Genomic DNA, 20,000 nt, shown 5'->3' on the forward strand with positions numbered 1-20,000 from the left:
TTTTTTGTCCGACGTAAAGTCCTGTATGGAGTTTACTGAGAATTGTTCAGCGGCCGAGAATAAAGCGTTTTTTAACATGAGATCTGCAAAATTAGCTAATAGCTGAGAAGTACGTAAAGTTTTACTGCCAAACATTAAACTGAAAACAACATCAGCAAAGTGCCGTTTTAAGGCTTGAAATATTTGTGGAACTTTGCTCTGCAACACACGTTGGTTGATAAAGGATTAGAAATATATTGGCGGCTAATTAAAATTCAGAGTAAGAATCTAGGTTTCCATCGAGGCCTGCGAAATAGCATTTTCAACCATTGGCCGGCTATGAGTCCTCTGAAGCCATCTAGAGAGGTTAATTTTAAATTCACTTAGAAACACATGAAAACCTTCACTGAAAGATGGAATTAAACGAGCTGAGGCGAATTGTGCTTAGCTTTTATTTTCTTCTTTTTTATTTGTGATATCATTTTTATATTATTTTTCTACTCTGTCAGGTACGCCCTTGCGTATTTGCGTAGGGAGAATTTGCGGCTGCCGTGGCACTAAATTACAAGCCTTCGCGGCGATTTTTTAGAGTTTCAAAGCTACTATCTATCAAAGAAAACCTTGAAATTCAAAAAGGAATAGCGACTGCATAAGTAACACACCCGAAGTATTATCGCACCTTGGCAGCTCTATTTTAGTCTCACTTTACTTTAACACACATTATATTTTTTGTTAATAGTGTCTGTAAAAAATACATAAAAAATATATATATAAAGTGCGTAACACTATAACTAATAGTGTAGTAACTATTTCACCACGCAAACTGACGCAAAGAGCGACTCTGAGCGACGTATCATTCGTGATGGAATTTCAGGTTGCGTAAAACAAAAACATAAGCAATTAGCCAAAAATGTTTGCCGTTTCATATTTTAAACACAGTAAGTTTGAAAGAAATTTATCATTATTATCAATTATAAGTCTGATTTTGTCTGTGACTAAATTCATGGGCTGCTTTAATAAACGTTTGAGCCTTATTACTGACTAACCATAACCCTAAAGTTTTCACCTTATTTGGTCGTTTCCAATGCTGGAAGCCTATCCAAAGAGCTTCTGTGTTTTTTTATTGTTTAGTCTGAGACCAGAGATTTAGGGTTAGGAACTGGCTGAATTGTATCTCTTCAATAGCAAACATTCTGAGACCGTTTCAATTGAACCAATAAAAATTTATTCTGACAAGTAAAATAACCAACAAAAATGTTTTCAACGGGGTGGGGGTATGGAACCAAGCCTACTTTGAGGGTGTGGGATGATGGTAGCAGAAAGAGACGATCTTTGTTTGCTGTGTGTTGTACAATGGTATTGACTGATTCCCTTAAAGGGGATACTGTTCAGCAATGTCATCGAGCAGCCTTCGAAAGCATCCATTTGGGTGAGGCTCACCATACCACCTTCGCCACGTGAATTCCTGAAGGTATTCAATGAGAAAGTCAGGGTTTGTGTTTCCCTTCATTTTCTTAAATTTTTCCTTTGCCGTACACCAGTTGCTTTCAGCATTCTGTGTATGGACTCCGGTTACTGGATCGACAAAATGTAGAGAATGATTCACCGCCCCGTGTTGTAAGCCGAGTCTTCTCTGGAGTTGCCGATATGCCGCCCACTGGTCCGTGTGCACTATGGAGCCAGGCTGAACCTTCCGTTGAATAATACGCAAAAGAGTCGCCGCATTGCGTCGCCTTACGAGCTGTAGGTATGGTCGGGCTGGAGCATACTGTGTATCAAACAACCCCAGTACCCATCTTTCTCTTTGAGGCCGACGCCCCCTGTGAAACTGCAAAGGAATAACAATTACAGCTCCATGAATTAAAATATTATGAAATATTATGAAAAGAATCATTGGAAATACGGTACATTAAAGATAGGAGGTGACGGAGGTGATACGACGCGCTCAGTCCGGCTTCAGACCGAGAACAGTACTGTTCAGTAGCGTAGAAGTACTGTGAGTGAGATTTTTATTTTGTAAGCAGTAGACTAGTTGTTAGGCGGCTAAGGCTTAAGCACAGTGATTCGAACCACTGGAAGGCCATACTTCCTATTTTCTTACCTTGGACTTGTGATTAAACTTTGATTCGTCGATCTGCACAATGACACCTGGTCCGCCTAACTGTGGAATCGGGTGGCGCAGCAATGCTTCCCATGCAACTTGCCGACACTTCCGTGCGAACTTGACTAAAACTTTCTGTGAGGCCGTTCCTTCAATTTCCATCATTCGTAGCGAACACTTGTGCGCCCATTTCCAGAGAAATTGCAACTGCCTTGCGATTGAAATTTTGCTTCCATAGAAATACGAATGTACTCTCACAGACGAAGAGCGTCGACAACGGTGACATCTCCTGTTGAAAAGTAAAGTTTAAGCTATATAGGTATGTTCGGTTCCAAGGGTATAGTTTTTAACCATTTTGTTCTGAAATAGGGTGTTCGTTGTGAGTTTGAAGCCCAAATGGTCTGAAATAGTTGAAAGCTATCGAATTTTAGCTCAGGTCGGCAGGGAAAATACCGTAAACTGCCGCTTATAAGCCCATCCGGTTACCGCTAATGCTCTAATTAGAGCCCAGCTTCCAATAAGCGCCTCGATTCGAATTACTGCGGCCCTCCAAAGGCTTAAAATTTTAAATAACCGCCCCCTTCAAATAAGCGCCCCCCCCCCCCCCCCTCTCCGAAAAAAGAGGTTCAGTACTTGCCGGTACGATATATGAGACGTATACGTGAATGTTCTTCAAAGTCGTACGGGTTTGTTTCTAATTTCCTCGATAGCAATATTCATGAAATATCCTAGAATTACAAGGCCTTTTTCAAGTTTTCTGCTTCCAGTGACTTCAACCACACCCTGCAGAACACGAAAGCGTTTTGTGAACGTTTAAAGTTTCACAAAAACAAATAATTTCTATCACGTTGTTTGAGTATTTAGCTCACAGGGATTCATGGTCGTACCCAATATGCAAAACGGTGAACGTGGGGAAGACGAATTCTTCCTGTTCATTTTTAACGGAACATGAACGACGATCACAGCACTTGGAGAATTTGCTTATTTTATATTTTGAACTTGAACACTTTCTTTTATATCAAGCTAGAGTAAAGTTGTGAATCAGATATGAGAATCATCGATCAATTTTTTTTTAATGAAAGCTGTCTTCGAAGTTGCTTGAAAAGTTGTTACCAAAATAATAAAAATACGACTTTCCTGGTATTTTTAAAAGTGCCTTTTCGGAGTTAAGTTTCTTTAGGGACTTCCTCGGTGATTTTACCTCGACTTCCCGCTCTTTCGCTTTTACTTCCGGTTATACAATGCGATTCTACTTCCGTGTACCCCAACTGGCAGAGACACACGACCATGAAAGCTTGAAGTTGCACCCCTTGTCAAAAATATAAAGGTTACGACCGACCGAGCGTTTCCGAATATTTCTCGGTTCCAGACATAGCACCATCTGACCGCGCATAATTAATTCGCTCCCAGACCAGCGCGTGGCGCATTTAAAATTCAAAATGGCCACTACAAAACAAAAGGAAAGATTATAATTTTTAGCAGTATTGAGCATTTTAAGGCTTCATTTAAAAGAAGTAGACTAAAAACATATTTCGATCAACAGCCTTATTGCTCATTTGGAAACATTTTTTTTAGTCCGCTTATACGTCCATCGGGATATAACCCATCCATTTATAAACTAGCCCATCCAAAACCCCTTGCGAACAGGTATAAGCCCTGGACTTGTAAGCGGCAGTTTACGGTATGTAAATTGGAATTGAAATTACTTACCAAATGTATCCGTCCCCATTGCGCGGGTGGCGAATGAGGCGCATTGCATTCCTACAATTCCCGCAGTTGACATTTCTTTTCAGTAGTCTGTTCCTTTGCAACCAATTTATAAGGCGGAGTTTTCCTCTACTGCTTGTTGCAAAAATAAGGGGACAAAGAACTTCCCTAAAAAAGTTGGGCATTTTAGGAAGCTTGGCTTTTGATATACAATGTAATTCGAATCACTTTGAATGAATGTGCTGAGAACAAAACTCCTAACGGCAACGGCATGACAGCCCGTCACGTGCGTGTGCAGGACTTTGGTTCTAATCAAAGTTAAAACCACAAACAGCGATCGCTGACGAGGGGAACCGTGTCGCAAAAATCCCCATTGTTAGTGTACCATGATCGAGGCCAATGACCAAAACGTATTTTGAATATTTTCATAATCAATCAGGTACAATGAAAAAAGTCCAGTATTGCAGGCCCAGAGGAAAAACTGATAACACGAAAAATTGACTACGACCTGGAAACGCAAAATGTATATAAGTTTTGCATCTGTTCTTTGTTCGCATAATCCAACACCCAAGTTTGCGGCAAAAAAGTAATTAGCGCGGGAGATAAGTCCTTTGAAGAGTGCGCAACTAATTAAACCGTGTCACTTTTACACTTTTTTATAATGAGAGAATTCATACAGAAGAATTTTTCTTGGAGACAAGCCACTTTCCCACACTCCATGATATCGACCCCAAGAGCGACACGGGATAAATATATATAACTCTCAGCGGAAAAAGATTCGATGCAGCTGCATTAGGTGTATTCGAGAACATTAACGCGTTATGGCTTCACGAACAAAAACATGTATGATATGTGGTTTATCGGATGGCCACACTCTGATGAACTGCCCTTACCGATGCGAGTTTTGCGGCGTGTCGGTGAATTATTGTGAGTGCCATGATTCTAGTATAGTGAACAGCGTTTTGGCGTTGGAGACCCCCGAAAAGGCGGACAGAAGTACCGAAACTTCAACATCGAAACCAGCACCGCCACAAGCAGCCCGTGAGAAACGTAAAGGAAGTAACGATGAATGGTAAGCAAACTATTCCTAATTGTAGATTTTGTTTGCACATAGTATATGCAGTAAAATATATGGATGATTGGAAAAAAATATCGATGGCTATGGCCATCAATCGAAATGAAAGCTTGTTTGGTCATTTGTAGTACGACTTCAAGTAACGCGAGTTTGTATCGAGTCGACTTAACATGCGTATCGAATCGACTTTGACTTGTCAGTATCGAAACGACTTTGTATCGAAACGACCGGACTCCATCGAAATTTATCAGTGTGTGGAATTATGAACAGAGGAACTAGTCTATAATTGGAGCTAAATTATAGATCGCCACTAATAAACTCTATTATGAATAGGCCCTATTTCTTACATTCGTATTTTATTGTATTTACAGGTGTGGGACAAGCAATAAAACTGGACAAAAGAGGCCAGAAAAGACAGTGCCCGAAAAGAAATTCAAAGAAGCCAAGAATGACCTGCAGGCTGCTATGAAGCAATTGAAAAACTCGGAAGAACTCAACAGAAAGAAGGAGGAGGAATACCAGGAAACGATCGCCGCCATGCAAAGACGCATCAAAGAACTTGAAGGTATGTAGCATTTTTTGCACGGTTTATTGTCCACGCTACTGGTCCCATTTGTCCGAGAGTATCTCTGAATTATGCACTGGGATCATGTTTGTCATGATTTGGCGCGGTTTGGTGTCAGACTATCATTATATTTCGATGCTTCGACTATATTTTCGCCTGCTGACAGGCGCTAGAAAGGGAAGGGAGAACGTCAGCAGGAATCGGATGCGGGGAAAAGGTGTGAACATTGTTAAGAAATCAAAAGTTTTGAAATTCGGCGTTGTTTAACAGGAAAATATTTCTTTTCATTTTATTACATCCATCTTTCTACTTTGAAAAAGTTGCGCGCGATGTTTCTGGGGTGGACGTACCTTGCAACATCGCTCAACGGGGGAGTCATAAGGGCTGTCCAAAAAACCGCAAAACCGCATGAAAAAGTCTAAATGCAAAACCGCGCATGAATGCGTTACTGAAAACAGTTATGCACGAAAACCGAAAACCGCATAGTCTTGTTAAACTGCAAAAGCGCAAGTTAAAAGAAATTGTTTGCAAAACCGCATTAAAAATAATCCAAAAACCGGATTACTGCAAATCCTTATGCCCCTCCTCCTCAAAACTTCAAATGTTGCATTTTCTTTTCACCGCAGAATGGTTGCACGCCAAAATGGAGCGCAAAGTATCCGCACTAGAAAGACAGAGTATTCAGTAGAGATGTACACAGGCTGCAACTTCGTTGTGAACGATGCGAAGACGCGGAGTAGAACAGAGATTCTCAAGGGGCGTGTAGATACCACATACGCACGTACGCACGTGTATACAGCTGAAATTTGAAAATTTCTTTTCAATCTTACGAAAATACTCGAGTCAAATCGGATTCAGTCGGCATATTATCGATAATGACAAATTGCTCCAAATGGTAGCCCAGTGGGGATGACAAAGATAGACGAGCAGGGGGTGGGTTGGTAAATTTTCCGACTTTTTGCAACTTGGTCTTTCTGTGCAACGCGCGCGAAAGTTTGACCAAGCGCTTTCGCGTTAAAATGCTTCCGTGGTCAACTGAAAAAAAAACTGATTCTGCCCAAACGGTTTCACTATGAAATTGTTTTGTGCCTAATGGCGGCTTTATTTTGCTGATTGAATGACGCGTCACAAAAAAGTGAAATTCTGACTAAGCGCTAAGCGCTTCGCTGTGGATTATAAGGGCGGCTTCATTTTTCCTTTCGAGTGATTCGCTGTTTGTTATAATGGCGGATTTTCTTTGGACTAATTATTTGTGTACCACGCGCGCGAAAGTTCGAACACTGTTCTGACCAAGCGCTTTCGCGTTAAAATGTTTCTGTGGTCTTTGAACTGCTTCTGCCGAAGCGTATTCACTATGAAATGGTTTTGTGACTCAAATTTTGTAATAATGCCGGCTTTATTTCGCTGATTGAGTGACGCGCCCCAAAAAAGTGAAATTCTCACTAAGCGCTTATCGCTTATATGGATCCGACCCAAAGTTCGATATACTTTTTCGAATACAAAAACATGCGTTGAAAACATGGCAACGTTAAGCGTATCAGGTATTTTTAATCGATAATTTCATAATTTCATTCGATCATAATATCGTACAGGCAACTGAAAATGCAATATTTTTTTGTAGAGTCGGTTAGCAAGGGCAAGAGTAAACAAAAATCAGCTGCAACTGAAGTGGACACTGACGATGGCCAAAAGTCTGATACTGACATGGGGGAGGTCGATCCTATGGAGGACGGTAATTGGGGAAAGGAAACAAAAGACGATGAAGACGATGAAGACGATGAAGACGATGAAGACGATGAAGACGATGAAGAGGGAGCTGAGCTTGCTCAGAAAAAGACTAAAGGTTAGTTCGTGTGCATGACTGAACAATAACTGGAACATAGCTGATTTATATACAAGTCGAATCCAATGACACTTTCCCTCGGGTATTTGACTTGCTATTAAGGTTACTGTCAACAAAATATGGTCATAATTTTCCCCAAAAAAAATTGGGGCTCTTTAGTTAGACAAAAATTACAAAATCTTAAAAACAACGCGAGATATGCTAGAAAGAGTGTTTTATGGGAACTGGCGAAGGACAGCAAAATGGGTCATAATCCTAGTTTGGAACTGGCATCCTATTGACAATTTCGCGCGCAAAACTCCATGCGAATCTCGAATTTGCATGCCCAGGGGGAGGACTCTCTAATGCAAATGACGGGGTTGCTCGTCGTTCATTTTAAATTTACCCTTAAAGATACCAGTTTTTAGCTGTAGGTATCTTGATTTCCTTTCTTATCGCTTTAGACAACCAATACAGAATGACAGTGGTTTCTTTATTGATATTTATTCGCAAGCAACCTAAAAAGATAGCCTGAGAGCTAGAAACGTGAGATTTTTCTCCTGGAAACCGTAAGCGAGATAGCAATCCCTGATTTTACCCCTAAGACATGTTGACCAAACATGACCTTATCCCTGGGAATTGATATTTTCCTTATAAAATGTCGTAGTCAAAACCCATTGTGGGGTCAGAGAATTACCATATAACATTTCAAACATTTGCAAATTATTTCAGAAACAAAAAAGGTTACATTCACCGATGACTGAACTTAAACTACTCCATTTTCTTTCAGAATTACCGATATCAGGATCTAATCTGGAAGGTTTTCATAAAAGATATAAAGGCGTCCTCCGAATTTTACAGAAACATCGCTGTTCCTTGACAGAAGCTATGCGACGCTTTGGCATCGCACGGAACACGTTAAGAGATTACATTGGCCTGTGTGAGCTCAAGATCGTGGACCCCAGGAGATATGAAAGAATTGTGGGGACTGAGCGCGAGAAGACAGGGAAAGTATCCGCCAAGATTATTGAATGTCGTTGCAGGGCTGCTTTGAAAGAATTCAAAACTCGCTTGAATGAATTGAAGGAGGAAAAGCAGCTCCTTCCTTTCTATCCAAAAGACGAATTTTACTCCTAATCATTTTTCGCGAGGCTCCGGCGAAAAGTTTGTTAACTAGGATTATTTTCTTTGACGTTCTGTTGAAAGCAATAGGTTATTTCAAAATGTAGTGGGTTATTATAACAAACAGTAGATCATAAATATGTAACTGTAGGATTTCGACAGAGCCTCAGCTTCTTGACTTCATTTTTGTTGTTTTTATATGTTTCAGTTGCCTTACCCGGCTGGGGGAGTAAAAATTATATTAGCTTTGTGATAATAAGGGTTAATGATTTTTAATGAATTTTTTTAAGGCTGGAGGAGTAAAAATTATTTTAGCTTTGTGATAATAAGGGTTAATGACTTGTAATGAATTTTTTAAAGGCTGGGGGAGTAAAGATTATATTAGATTTGTGAGAAACGATTTTTTTTGTGAGAAACGATTTTTGATTTTTAATGAATTTTTTTAAAGGCTGGGGGAGTAAAGATTGTATTAGCTTTGTGATAATAAGTCCAAGGACCAGAAGTACACTCCAGTTTAGGCCGCACAAGGTGTGGGTCTAGCTATAGTAATTAAATTAATTAAAATGCGTACCACCAAACACCACTATCTGCACCAACTGACAACAGCGACAACAAGTACAAACATGTATTCGACTGATTGTATTCGACTGATTGCACCATCACTTGCAATCGTGACAGCTGATGACGTAATATCTGATGACGTAATGGTCTAAATCTGAAACCTCCGGCCTTGCACATGTAACTTCATGAAAGAACGCAAATACTAAAAATAAATCAAACTAAATAAATCAAACTAAAAATAAAATTTCCAAGAAAATGAAAAATGGAATTATAACCCTTGAAGTAACGTTACTTTCCACCACTAGCGAAGGAATTAATAAATCTGTTTTTGCTTTTGCCACGCAATCTGTAGTTTATCCCGCTTCAGTATGATGGGAATTTCCTGATCAGTGAAGTAATGTAAACATGTCAAGGCACGTTTCATGTACTTGCGTTTCTGAACTCCTTTCGATTGCAAGACAAGGGAAAATCCTTTCACCAAAAATACAAGAATACACGGGGAATCAGAGTTTAATAGACTATTCCTACTCTCAAGCGAAACGGTTAAAAGTAGCGTGATTATATGTATCAATTTCGCTGACGTCAAGACATTCCACATGTGTAACGCAACCAGTGACCTGCCTTACCGTACTCGGTTTAAATAACCGGATATATTTTTATATTAAATAAATACTAGAAGAGTCGCAGAATATTCAGTAGGTCAACAATTAAATAAACCCTAAACGCTACTTGATCCACATACCGCGTGATCCGCGTGATCTGCCTCGTACTGGATAGGTAAGTTGAAGCATTTTTGAAGGCGCTTATCATAATATTTTTTAACAGTTGTAGTTTTGGTAACTTGAGGCACTACTTCTCTTTAAGTATTCTTTATGGTAAAATAATTATTTTAAAAAAAATTCTTAAAGTCCAGCGTCCAGAGTCCATTGTCCAATCCAGATTTTAAGTTTTGGCTGCGTGGGGTATGAATCTAGTCACCGACACACGACATAAAGGGTCGAACATGACCCGCGCTCGCTTCGCGCGGTTAAAAATCACGGGTAAAACATGAAATGCTGCGTGACCATCAACCTCGTATCCAGGCTCTCTCTTCTTTTCCTCCCTTGTCGTCGATACTCGAAAGATTATAGAGAGTTAGCCTAAAGAAACCCGACTCACCAAAGCTAAGGTAGCCATCCACGTGATTATCATACCATTCCTCTATTACAATGGCCACACTCTAAAGGATCGGCAAGTAAATGCCGTGCTTGAACGGTTGAACACTTGAACAGTTCTAAACGCAAACCCCTTTCCAGGTTCAAATCTATAGCCAAAGCTGTTCACCGCCGTCTAAACTCCCACGGGATTCCCAAGTGATCCCCAAACAACTAACAATAACGAATCGGAATTATAGCCCTTGCCTAACGAGCAATTTTTCACGACCAAACATAAACATTGTTTGGTGATCAAACATTTTGATGTTGAACTAGGGAATGAAATAACAGTGAAGTATCGGTGAAACATCGGCCAAATGTCGACCGAGTGTCGGCAAAGTATCAGTGAATTGTCGGTCAAATATCGACCGACTGTGTACCGATATGTCGACCGACTATCGGTCGACATATATCGGTCGACAGTCGGCCGACTGTCGGCCGACTATCGACCGCCATATCGGTCTACTATCGACCGACTGGCGGTCGACTAGCGGTCGACTATCGACCGACATATCGACTGACCATCGGCCGACATGTCGGTCGACAGATCGGCCGATATGTCGGTCGACACTACCCATAGTAAAATTGATCCAAAACTTCTATAACCAAATTATCAAATGCCGATTGTGATTCAAGAGCTAGTGACAAAAACAACCATAACAAGCGTACAACTGATTCTTAACTTATCACTGCTTTATAACATGAGCTTCGTCGATAGCCACGGCACATAGTTTGCTTTTATAGACATCATTACCAAGCATGGTTCTCCAATGATCATTCATTAGCCACGCTTCTGGTTACCCGAAAACTACTGAATAGTGGCCATTCTCGATTCTCGAATGGTCACTGTCAGTCTGGCTACTTATGTTGACAGCACTTACTCCTATGCTTCGTAAATACTTTCCTTGATCCTCCATGAGGCTTACAAGTGGAGAAACAACGATAAGGATATGCCTTGGAAGTTTAGTTGCACAGTCGAACATAACTGGAAGAGCTTCATAAATAAGAGATTTTCCGAATCCCGTTGGCAGGTTGACAAATGCATCTTTCTTCTGCAAGACAACTTTTTTAATCGCTACCTTCTGATGCTCATTACTGGGTTGCCAGTATGGCAATCCCAGTGGGAAAATGGGTGAGATTTCTTCCTTTTCCTTTTTTTTTTTTTCCTTTTTTTCCGTGTCGGGAAAAGTCTCTCCTATCAGTCCCTTGCTAAATGGTGTCTTTGCGCGTAGAGTCTTCTGCGTGTATAATTGGTAGGATTTCAGGGGGTAGTAGAAAGGCGTAGAATTCTCTCGTTTGACACAGTAGAATATTTCATTAACCTGCAATGGAGTTGAAGATTGAAATGCAAATGGCGTTTTGGAGGGCTCAAGTTAGACCTTATCCAGGTCAGCTGTTTTTTTTTTTTTTAAGTTGACCGTTGACCCAGGACTGGTTGTTGATTGTATTGCAGGCTCAAGCCAGTCATACAATGACACTCACACCTGAACGAGGCTTAATTTTTCGCGCTCTTTCTGTGGCTCGACGCGGCTACACAGCCATGCTACCTCAGCAAAGCTCTTGACAGTCAATGCTTTTCTTGTTCAGGTATGGTTTGGAAAATATATTTGTCTTGCATTTTTCGCTGGCTTCAATCCAGGTTTAACATAATATAGCTGTAGTTATTCAAGTCAAGCATTGGAGGGATATAAACTTAAAGCTGAGTGTTTATTCTTAATTTGTTTAGGGCAGCTTTTTGCTCTGAATTGCAGTTTTTGCTATGTCTTAAGATATTTAATTTCGAATCTACAAGGTTGCAATATGCCTGGACGGCCTATGTCAGAAGAACAGAAACGAAAGAAGAGAGAACGAGAACGAGAATGACAAAACGGTACACCAGCAATAGCTTAAAGTTGGTGGAAGAAGTTACCCCACAAATTCTTTTCTTGGACACTAAACCGTTTGTTATTTCTAGGGATGAGTTATTTCAAGTGGATGCATATTTATAAAACGTGGTTTAGTCGTTTTTTCCTTTGTTCAGGAATAAGACTCGAATTTTTGTTGTTAACTGGAATTAAATAACAATCATCTGTACCCTTTTTTGGAAGAAATAATCGATTTGTTGCTGGATTGTTTGACCTTAAAATGCGAGAGAACAAGAAGTTTTTTTACTCCGCTTGCCTAACTGTTTTTCGATGTGCCTCGCCACTGACAAGAATTTTGCACTTATGTTCTAAACATGTAATCACAATGAGTTCTCATAAAAGTATAAGAAGAAGTATCACCAGCTTGTGATTTCAGAAGTTTGTTTAGAGCACGTACAGGTAATTTGTTGGAGATCTTGTTTGAAGTTTGTCCTTTCTAGCCGATTCTGGTTCTAAGCCAAGCTGGCGTGTTTCAATGAAATACATCGAATTGTAAATGATCTCGTTTTCAGAGATAAAGTGGAATAAATAAAGTACATCAAGACGATCTGTCACATCACGAGCTATAGTACGTCTGTGATTTTTAATTTTAGCGTGATTCCTATTCGCTGGGGTTTGACATTTGACTCTGAAATGGCTTCTTTCCTTTTCCATTCGCCTGCTGAGGATTTGCTTGTTTTCTTTTAAAACTCTTGCAATTCAAGAAAAATTAATTGCCTAACTGGTGAATTCGACGGTAGATTTTGTTGGAAAAAGCGGTATCACACTCATCCCTTCGTGATTCATGCGATCAATCGGTTTTTCAGGTGAAATTAACCGTGGAATTCACTAGTTAGGCAGCGAAGAAGCAATATCCGGGAAAACCAAAAGGCGGACAGTTCCAAAGCCTTTTATTGTCACTAATCCTACAGCCACTAGAAATAAACAGGCCGGGAGCTCCGCCTTTAGGCTTGGCTAAATCTATGTATTATGCGACCTTAACTGGATAGTTTTTATGGCAACAGTAAAGCATTTTCGCATCAAAATAAGGTATGCGTTTTTCTGCTGTGTTAACTTAACTATAAATATACCATGTTATTCTTGTTAGCCATAAACTTGATTTCCACTTTCAAAATTACCTTCAGAACCTACTTTTTGCGTAGAATAAGCTTTTAGAATGATGTTCTTGTCTTCTGTGGTGATACTTGACAATTTGGGAACATTTTGCGAAAAATATTTATAACGGGTCACGCACAACTTGATCAAACGAACTTGCCCTATTATGCATAACATCCACTTGGCCCTTTGACATCCCATTGAAAAAAACTCTTAAAATATTCGCGGACCGGTCAATTTCCCTGAAATTTGAAAGGATGATTGCTAACAAATATAGAAAGATTTTCACAATAACTAAAAATTCCTGTGTTAAGCGTGAGAATTCGACAAAGAGATAAATGCGACTAAATTTGTTACGTGTGTTGCTATATTTGTGATTTGACTGTTGTGCAAGTTTTGACAGAGAATATTACATTATAAAAAATTTCTCCGGTAAGTCGTGAAAAAAACCTTTAATTTTAGTGGTTATTTGAACATAAAAGATGCAAAACTTGACGAGAAATAATATTTTTGTTAATACAATGTATTTGAAAGAAGAAAAATTTAGCGGGAACTGGGACGCGGTGAAAATTAGTTAACAAATTTGCATACGTGCATTGAAATGTGATACGCAAGGAGAGAGGAATTTTATTTCTCTGACAAATGATTTTGTCCTTGTAGCGTAAGATGAAATTTATTTGGGACGCCAACAACTTCCTGGTTAATCCAATTTATTGGTATGACTTCATGGTCCGAAGATTGTTTACATGAAACTTAAGATAAAGCGTATTTCCCTTTACTCTAACCCAAAAACATTCAGATAGTAACAAACTTCATATTTATTAACCATTTCTTCTGCTTTGGTGTGATTTTCGATAACTGGAAGTCTGTTTTTGTATCTCATGGATGTTTAGATTTTCAATTACATGGCGGCTCAACCTCAGTTTAGTTTCAGTTTAGTTTATTCTGTTCGCCAGATGTTTTACAAAATTCGTCATAATAACAGTAATATTAAAATTCTGGCGAGGAAGCTCACGAGGAAACCATATGGGCTTATGATTGTGAGCTCCCTCTTAAAATATACAGTATTATATAATTTAACATATGATCTATTGACGCACAATCAGAATAAGTATACTAGAGTTAAAAAAGCAAGCAAACAAGAACATAGACACAACACAAAACGAAGCGGACTAGCTATTCAGTATGTATAATTCAACTCAAAAGGAATGCTTTCAGTTTTGTTTTAAAATGAGAAATAGAGACTGCATTTTTGACATTATCAGGAAGAGAATTGTGTAAATTGTTCACCCTGAAGTCAAAATAGATATGTCCTCAGGAACCCAAGAAAGAAGGCTTCCTGACCCGACAGATGAAATCTAAATATTCAGTTAAATATTACAACAAAATTAAAAAACCAAAGCTGTTGTTTTATTCTGAAAACGAAACGGTTGGTGCATGCAAGTCCATGAAAGAAGTAAGGGCCATTGAAGAGTGATTCCTTCTGCAGAATTTGTCATTCCTTCACCAAAGTCAGTTTTTCTCGACTGGAAGTTGACTTGGAAACCAAGACCATTGTTGTTAATATCTCTGTACACCTTACAATAAAGAATTTTCCGATATTCAATCTTGCAATTGTAATGCAAGTGTTTAAAATAAAAGGCACGACGCCTTGCTTGAGGATGCAATTGACAGGCTGTTGAAGGAGAAGTTTGCTCCGAAATAGTCCGCGTTTTTTTTTTTTATACCACCAAAAAGGTAATACAAAGATAAGCCACTCACCCTAATTTCACCCTCTAAAGTGTGTTCCAACCCAACGAAATCCTCCTCCAAGGTAGGCCGAAATCGAAATCATGGCCGCCGCCATTTTGATTTAACTTAGCAGCCACGCGACGTATGCGTGACGTGAAAGAGCTCAAGCACGAAATTAAAATGGCTGCTCTGGAGCCTATCGCTTCGAACCACAGCGTGTTCCCGACCAAAACCACGGTTCCGATGAAGACACCGAAGAGGATGAGAGGTCAATGAGTCTAAACTGGTGCACCTGCGGCCATTATGAGCTCAGAGAGACAGCAAGAGAGTGCATCTGCTGTCTTGAAGTGCCCGAATCTGAAAACAAGTTCACGGAAGGTAATTTGACCTTGCCCATCTCCTCAAGTATTTTTGGTCTTTTTTCGCAGTTGAAGACTTGTTTTAAAAGCGCTGGTAGGAATTAATATGGCATGAGTTGTAATTTTCAGTTAATAAAGGTCTCAATTGACTTCTTATGCAGCGTGTCAGAGGTCATTCATTTCATTTTGAAGAGCCTGCAAGGTACCAACAAACTATGTGTCGTAAATAAACAGTAAAGGTTATTTGTTCAGCTGTAGGCTGGGTACCTGTAGAATATGTTCTTTAAGTAAGCAAGTACACTACTGTGCAAAAAGAATGCAAACGAATTTCGCGCTTTTCGCTACTTTTCGACGAAATATAACGAAATTTTCGGGCGAAACGAAATTTCATTCGAACTTTGCCGAATTTTCGAAAAGCCTATTGTTTCAATCAAAACGAAAATTCGCAACGGCCGCGCGAATATTCAAGCGAAATTTCGTTGTGACATAGCGAAATTTCGTTGCGACATAGCGAAATTTCGTCGTGACATAGCGAAATTTCGTCGTGGCATAGCGAAATAGTGAAAGTTCCCAGCGAGTATGTCCTCCTTCTCGCTTGTCTCTCCAATCCGTCTTCCTCTCGGGTGGCTTCGATGACAATAAAATTATTTAAGCGGGCAGATCAGTCATGGTAAAGGAAGCGCTTTTACAATCCCTTTCTAATTCAGTCAATGCATGACATCTGGATTGCTTCTAAGAATTATGTCACGAAAGTGTCGATTGCCCATGTGTTTTCGAGTTCTGAGTAACGAATATGTCATGAGAAGTGTCTATTGCCAAATAACTAGAGTTTGGATCATCGCACAGCGCTAAAACTTTGACACACTCATGATTTATTACCCTCCTACAACATCTCAATTTCTTGACTTAATTTATTGAATGGTAAGCGATTTTATTTTTTCTTTGCATGGTACTTGCGTGACGTGAAAACCAAGAAGAATTGCTATTGTAGGTTAATGGTATGTTAAATTGTCTATGGCTGTATTCTTGGAGTCTCAAGATTGATGTATCAGGTGTACCAAAAATCTTATGTCTTTTTATTGACAAAGTAGCAATTGAATAAAGGAAACGAAATCGCTTGTAATGCTTGTCTACAGTTTCATTCAGGTCGTGTTTACACTCAAGATTGAGAGAAGAAATACAGTTGTTGATTCCATTCATTCATTAAAATGCGAAACACTAACCAAGACTTTACAAAATTTCGTTTTAGGCTGCGGCTACACATGCAATTTTTTGCTCGCGATGGTCATGCGATTTGCTTCAAATTTTGTCGCGTCACCAGCGCGCGATGAAAATCGTAAGTGTAGCCACCCTTGAACTGCCGACGCGACAACTGAAAAAATCGCGAGAAATTCAACTAAATCAATTTCTCACGATTTTTTTCAACGGCTTTTTCTGCTGTCGCGTTGCCAGTTCAAGAGTGGCTACAATTGCGATTTTCATCGTGTGCTAGCGACGCGACCAAATTAGAAAAAATTGCTTCACCAGCGAGAGCAGAAATCGCTGGTGTGGCCGCGGCTTCAGGATTACGATATTTCGATTAAAGGCGCTGTTACACTGTGAAATGTTAAGTTCTTCAATTTTCGTTTCAGTACGTACGAACTCCAACCGAAATTTCGTTGTAGACTTGCGAATTTTCGTTTCAGTACGTACGAACTCCAACCGAAATTTCGTTGTTAGATTTGCGAATTTTCGTTTCAGTACGTACGAACTCCAAACGAAATTTCGTTGTTAGATTTGCGAATTTTCGTCCTGCGTTCGAATTTTCGTGTGGCTCAGCGAAATTTCGGCCGAAAAATCACACCTTTCCCACCGAAATTCGTTTGCATTCTTTTTGCACAGTACTGTATTGATTGGCATTGATATTGCTTTTGTCAATTTACTTGCGTAAACAGGAATGTGTTGTGTTACAGAACATGAAGAATTCTCAATCATTTGCCTAACTCAGGCTGTCTTAAGAACGGCAACTGTAGGGTTCCATGTTTTAAACAGATAATCAGTACCCTCACCTATGCAAAACCGGTAAGAAATGAGTTCATGTAAATTAAATACTAAGGATGCACTAAACGAAAATTTCTTTTCTCAAAATACTTTTACCAGCATTAAATTTCATCAACATTGATTTATACTTGAAAACGTTAACATTACTACAAGCTTTGGCTTGAGCCTTGAAAACTGTTTACACGCTCTATTCCTGAATTTGTTAACGCCAGATCACATTGGAGATTGACCAGTTTTTTTTTACAAGTTCTCAATAGAAATCCTGATTTCCATCTGAATATAAAAGTTAGGATGTGACTGTAAATTAGTTATCATCAGTAAAAAGTAATTTTTGTCTGGGAAAATACAGCTGTGGAACATATTTCAAAGATTGCAGTTGTTGTAAACATTACATGTTTTCCTTACAGATTACATTGTAGTTGAACCTCACAGCTTTTATTGTTGTTGGGTTTTGATGTTAAAATACTAGCCAGGCAATGCAATTATACTTACTACAACATTAATCATTAAGCCCTGGTCAAACGGACTCGCAAGTAGTCACAAGTAACAAAAAATTGAACTTGCGTCAAGACTTGCGTTGGGTGGCCAAATGCACCCGCAAGTTACCCCGCTGGTACACGAAAATCGGCAAAAAAAAAACATTTTAAGGCTACATATACTGTATGTCATTGGCTATTAATAGGTCAATTGACGTCATTCAACTTGCGTTGACTTGGGTTGGGTGGCCAAACGGTGAAAAACTTGTGTCGACTCAAAGTGAGCCCAAGTCATCGCAAGTGCATGCAAGGCCTGGCCAAATGGAGTCGCAAGTAGACGAACTTGTGTCTACTTGCGACTCTGTTTGGCCAGGGCTTTAGTGATGATTATCAGCAACACAAACCATTCTATATTATGCTGTGCATTTCAGAAACTATCGCTATGCAGCATACAGACAATACGTGTGGTGGATCTATCAGAGACTTGGAAGCAAACAAAGAAAAGTTATCCCATCTTGTGTAATCTTCAGAACCTGATGGCGACTACATTGGCTTCAAGGATCCTTCAGTTATTGAGCTTGACTCAGCATTTCTTTCATTTACTGCATGACTACACGATCAAAATATTTCCTTTCAAGAGTGGAACTATAGAAATGTGTTGCAAATTAAACGCAGAGGCAATCTCAGTCACGGAAGGATCAGTTGAAGGTAAATGTCTTCGTTTTCACCTTTTTTCCTTTCACAAGACACATGGGGGGTTATAATATTTCTCACAACAAGGATCCCAAAAGGGGGACGACTTTGATTGACAGTCCTTAAAGCAAGTAGACCATCACCGGTTTCCTTGACATCTCATCCAATAGTGTTTTACAAAAAAGATTGTGATTGGTATCCTTGCTGTTTTCCACTAGCCACACAATTCTATATTACGATGATGTAAATACTGTCTCTGCGTTGCTATTACTTGTTATAACTTGATGAAGATGCAACAGTAATTGGAAACTTGGTAATTTTATTGAAATCTTGACACGTGTCTTGCAATTATATCTCCTTTGTTCCTTTGTTGTGGAAGGTTTGGCCTTTCAGTGGAGGGAACTTCAATTACCCCCATCTTGAGCAAAATCACTTCACTTAGGGGATCGTGGACAAACCGATATGTTTTCTCTTTGTATATGGGCTTAGCGACCCACTTCTTTTGCAGCTTTGGATAAACACACCTGTAGCACTCTTCTCCAGATATTGTAGTCGCTATCTCTCTTCCTATGTTGCAGTTGTGATCAATGACTGCAAGCTGCGTTCTGCTGACCATGCCGTTGTAAGAATAAAGCTGCGACTTGTTCACGTATTTCTTCGCCATAAAGCCATGGAAAACTTCTAGACATCCGGTTTGTACAAAATCGGCAAGAAGACAGACATCCTTTAATAGTTTCAGTTTCCATGCCACTTCCTTTAAAGCCTTGTGTGCAGGAGACCCCATGGGAAGCCATACTTTGCATCTTCTTTGCTCAGGGGTAAGTTCGTTATGGCCACATGCAAAAAATAATTGGAAATCAGGCCATTCATGAATTCCGGCCACATGGTAAATGATTGACTTCCACTTCTCTTGGCAAAGCAGTTGATCCTCGAGAGAAGTTGCCGCACACCACCAAAGGCGATTAACTACAGATGCGATCCATGATGATACGTCAGAGCACTCTCGCTCTTTAGACGCAGCATTAAGATCCTTGCGCACAGACTTGGCCAAGTGCCATGGATCGAATCTGTGCTTGATGTGCGCTTTTTCTCTCTTCATCATTGCTGCAACTTGCGGATGCCTACAATGGAACAGAAACCCCTTAGTTTAGGTTTGTTTTATCGAGGCATTGCTGATTTTACTGTTCTATTGAATTTAATAAGACCATATGAATGCGGAGTGGTAATCGAACTAGCGATTAATGAGAGTTGTTTAGCTGATGTGACAACACACGTTTATATTTAAGAAACCGTGCAATCCCAAGCAAGCGGAAAGCGCAATATTGAATAACATAAGGTGAAATCAAAATAAGAATCTATTTTTAACTGAACAACTGAGGGCTATATTAGGGGAATAATTGATAATTGTTGTGTGCTATCGTGACCCATTGCTTGCACATAACGAGAAAAGATGGGTCACTCATGTAAAAATATGCGCAAGACATTAAAACCCAACAACTTGTTGGTGGTTTTATCTAGCAACGATACGGATTTTAGGCCAAGTATCTTCTTCAGCGATAGATCTACGACGTTAATCA

General features: G+C 39.6%; 3 protein-coding genes across 4 annotated transcripts in view; 1 reads left to right on the top strand and 2 right to left on the bottom strand.

The window, feature by feature from the left end:
• Nucleotides 1-4,799, bottom strand: part of LOC138050484 (uncharacterized) — a 4,806-nt gene extending 7 nt beyond the window's left edge. Inside the window, exons 1-3 of the mRNA XM_068896807.1 lie at nt 3,791-4,799; nt 2,081-2,369; nt 1-1,807 (exon numbers count right to left, since the gene is read on the bottom strand). The exon at nt 1-1,807 is cut by the window's left edge and continues 7 nt beyond it. Of these exons, the coding sequence (XP_068752908.1) occupies nt 1,352-1,807; nt 2,081-2,369; nt 3,791-3,972 (927 nt within the window). The 5' untranslated portion in view covers nt 3,973-4,799 and the 3' untranslated portion in view covers nt 1-1,351. The remainder of the gene's footprint in view (nt 1,808-2,080; nt 2,370-3,790) is intronic.
• Nucleotides 4,800-5,032: 233 nt separating this feature from the next.
• LOC138050485 (uncharacterized) lies at nt 5,033-9,195 on the top strand. 2 transcript variants are annotated; one of them, XM_068896808.1, is made up of 3 exons: nt 5,033-5,427; nt 7,049-7,270; nt 8,040-9,195. In XM_068896808.1, exons 1-3 carry the CDS (start codon nt 5,328-5,330, stop codon nt 8,384-8,386), a joined length of 669 nt encoding a protein of 222 aa, XP_068752909.1. In that variant the 5' UTR covers nt 5,033-5,327; the 3' UTR covers nt 8,387-9,195. The 2 variants fall into 2 exon arrangements, with proteins under 2 accessions (XP_068752909.1, XP_068752910.1); XM_068896809.1 differs by lacking the exon at nt 5,033-5,427 and adding an exon at nt 6,907-6,968.
• Nucleotides 9,196-18,742: 9,547 nt separating this feature from the next.
• Nucleotides 18,743-20,000, bottom strand: part of LOC138053867 (uncharacterized) — a 1,692-nt gene continuing 434 nt past the window's right edge. Inside the window, exon 2 of the mRNA XM_068900408.1 lies at nt 18,743-19,544. Within this exon, the coding sequence (XP_068756509.1) occupies nt 18,743-19,544 (802 nt within the window). The remainder of the gene's footprint in view (nt 19,545-20,000) is intronic.

The sequence above is a fragment of the Montipora capricornis genome, chromosome 6 (genome assembly GCF_036669925.1).
Source record: "Montipora capricornis isolate CH-2021 chromosome 6, ASM3666992v2, whole genome shotgun sequence".
In the NCBI taxonomy this organism is placed as follows: Eukaryota; Metazoa; Cnidaria; class Anthozoa; order Scleractinia; family Acroporidae; genus Montipora; species Montipora capricornis.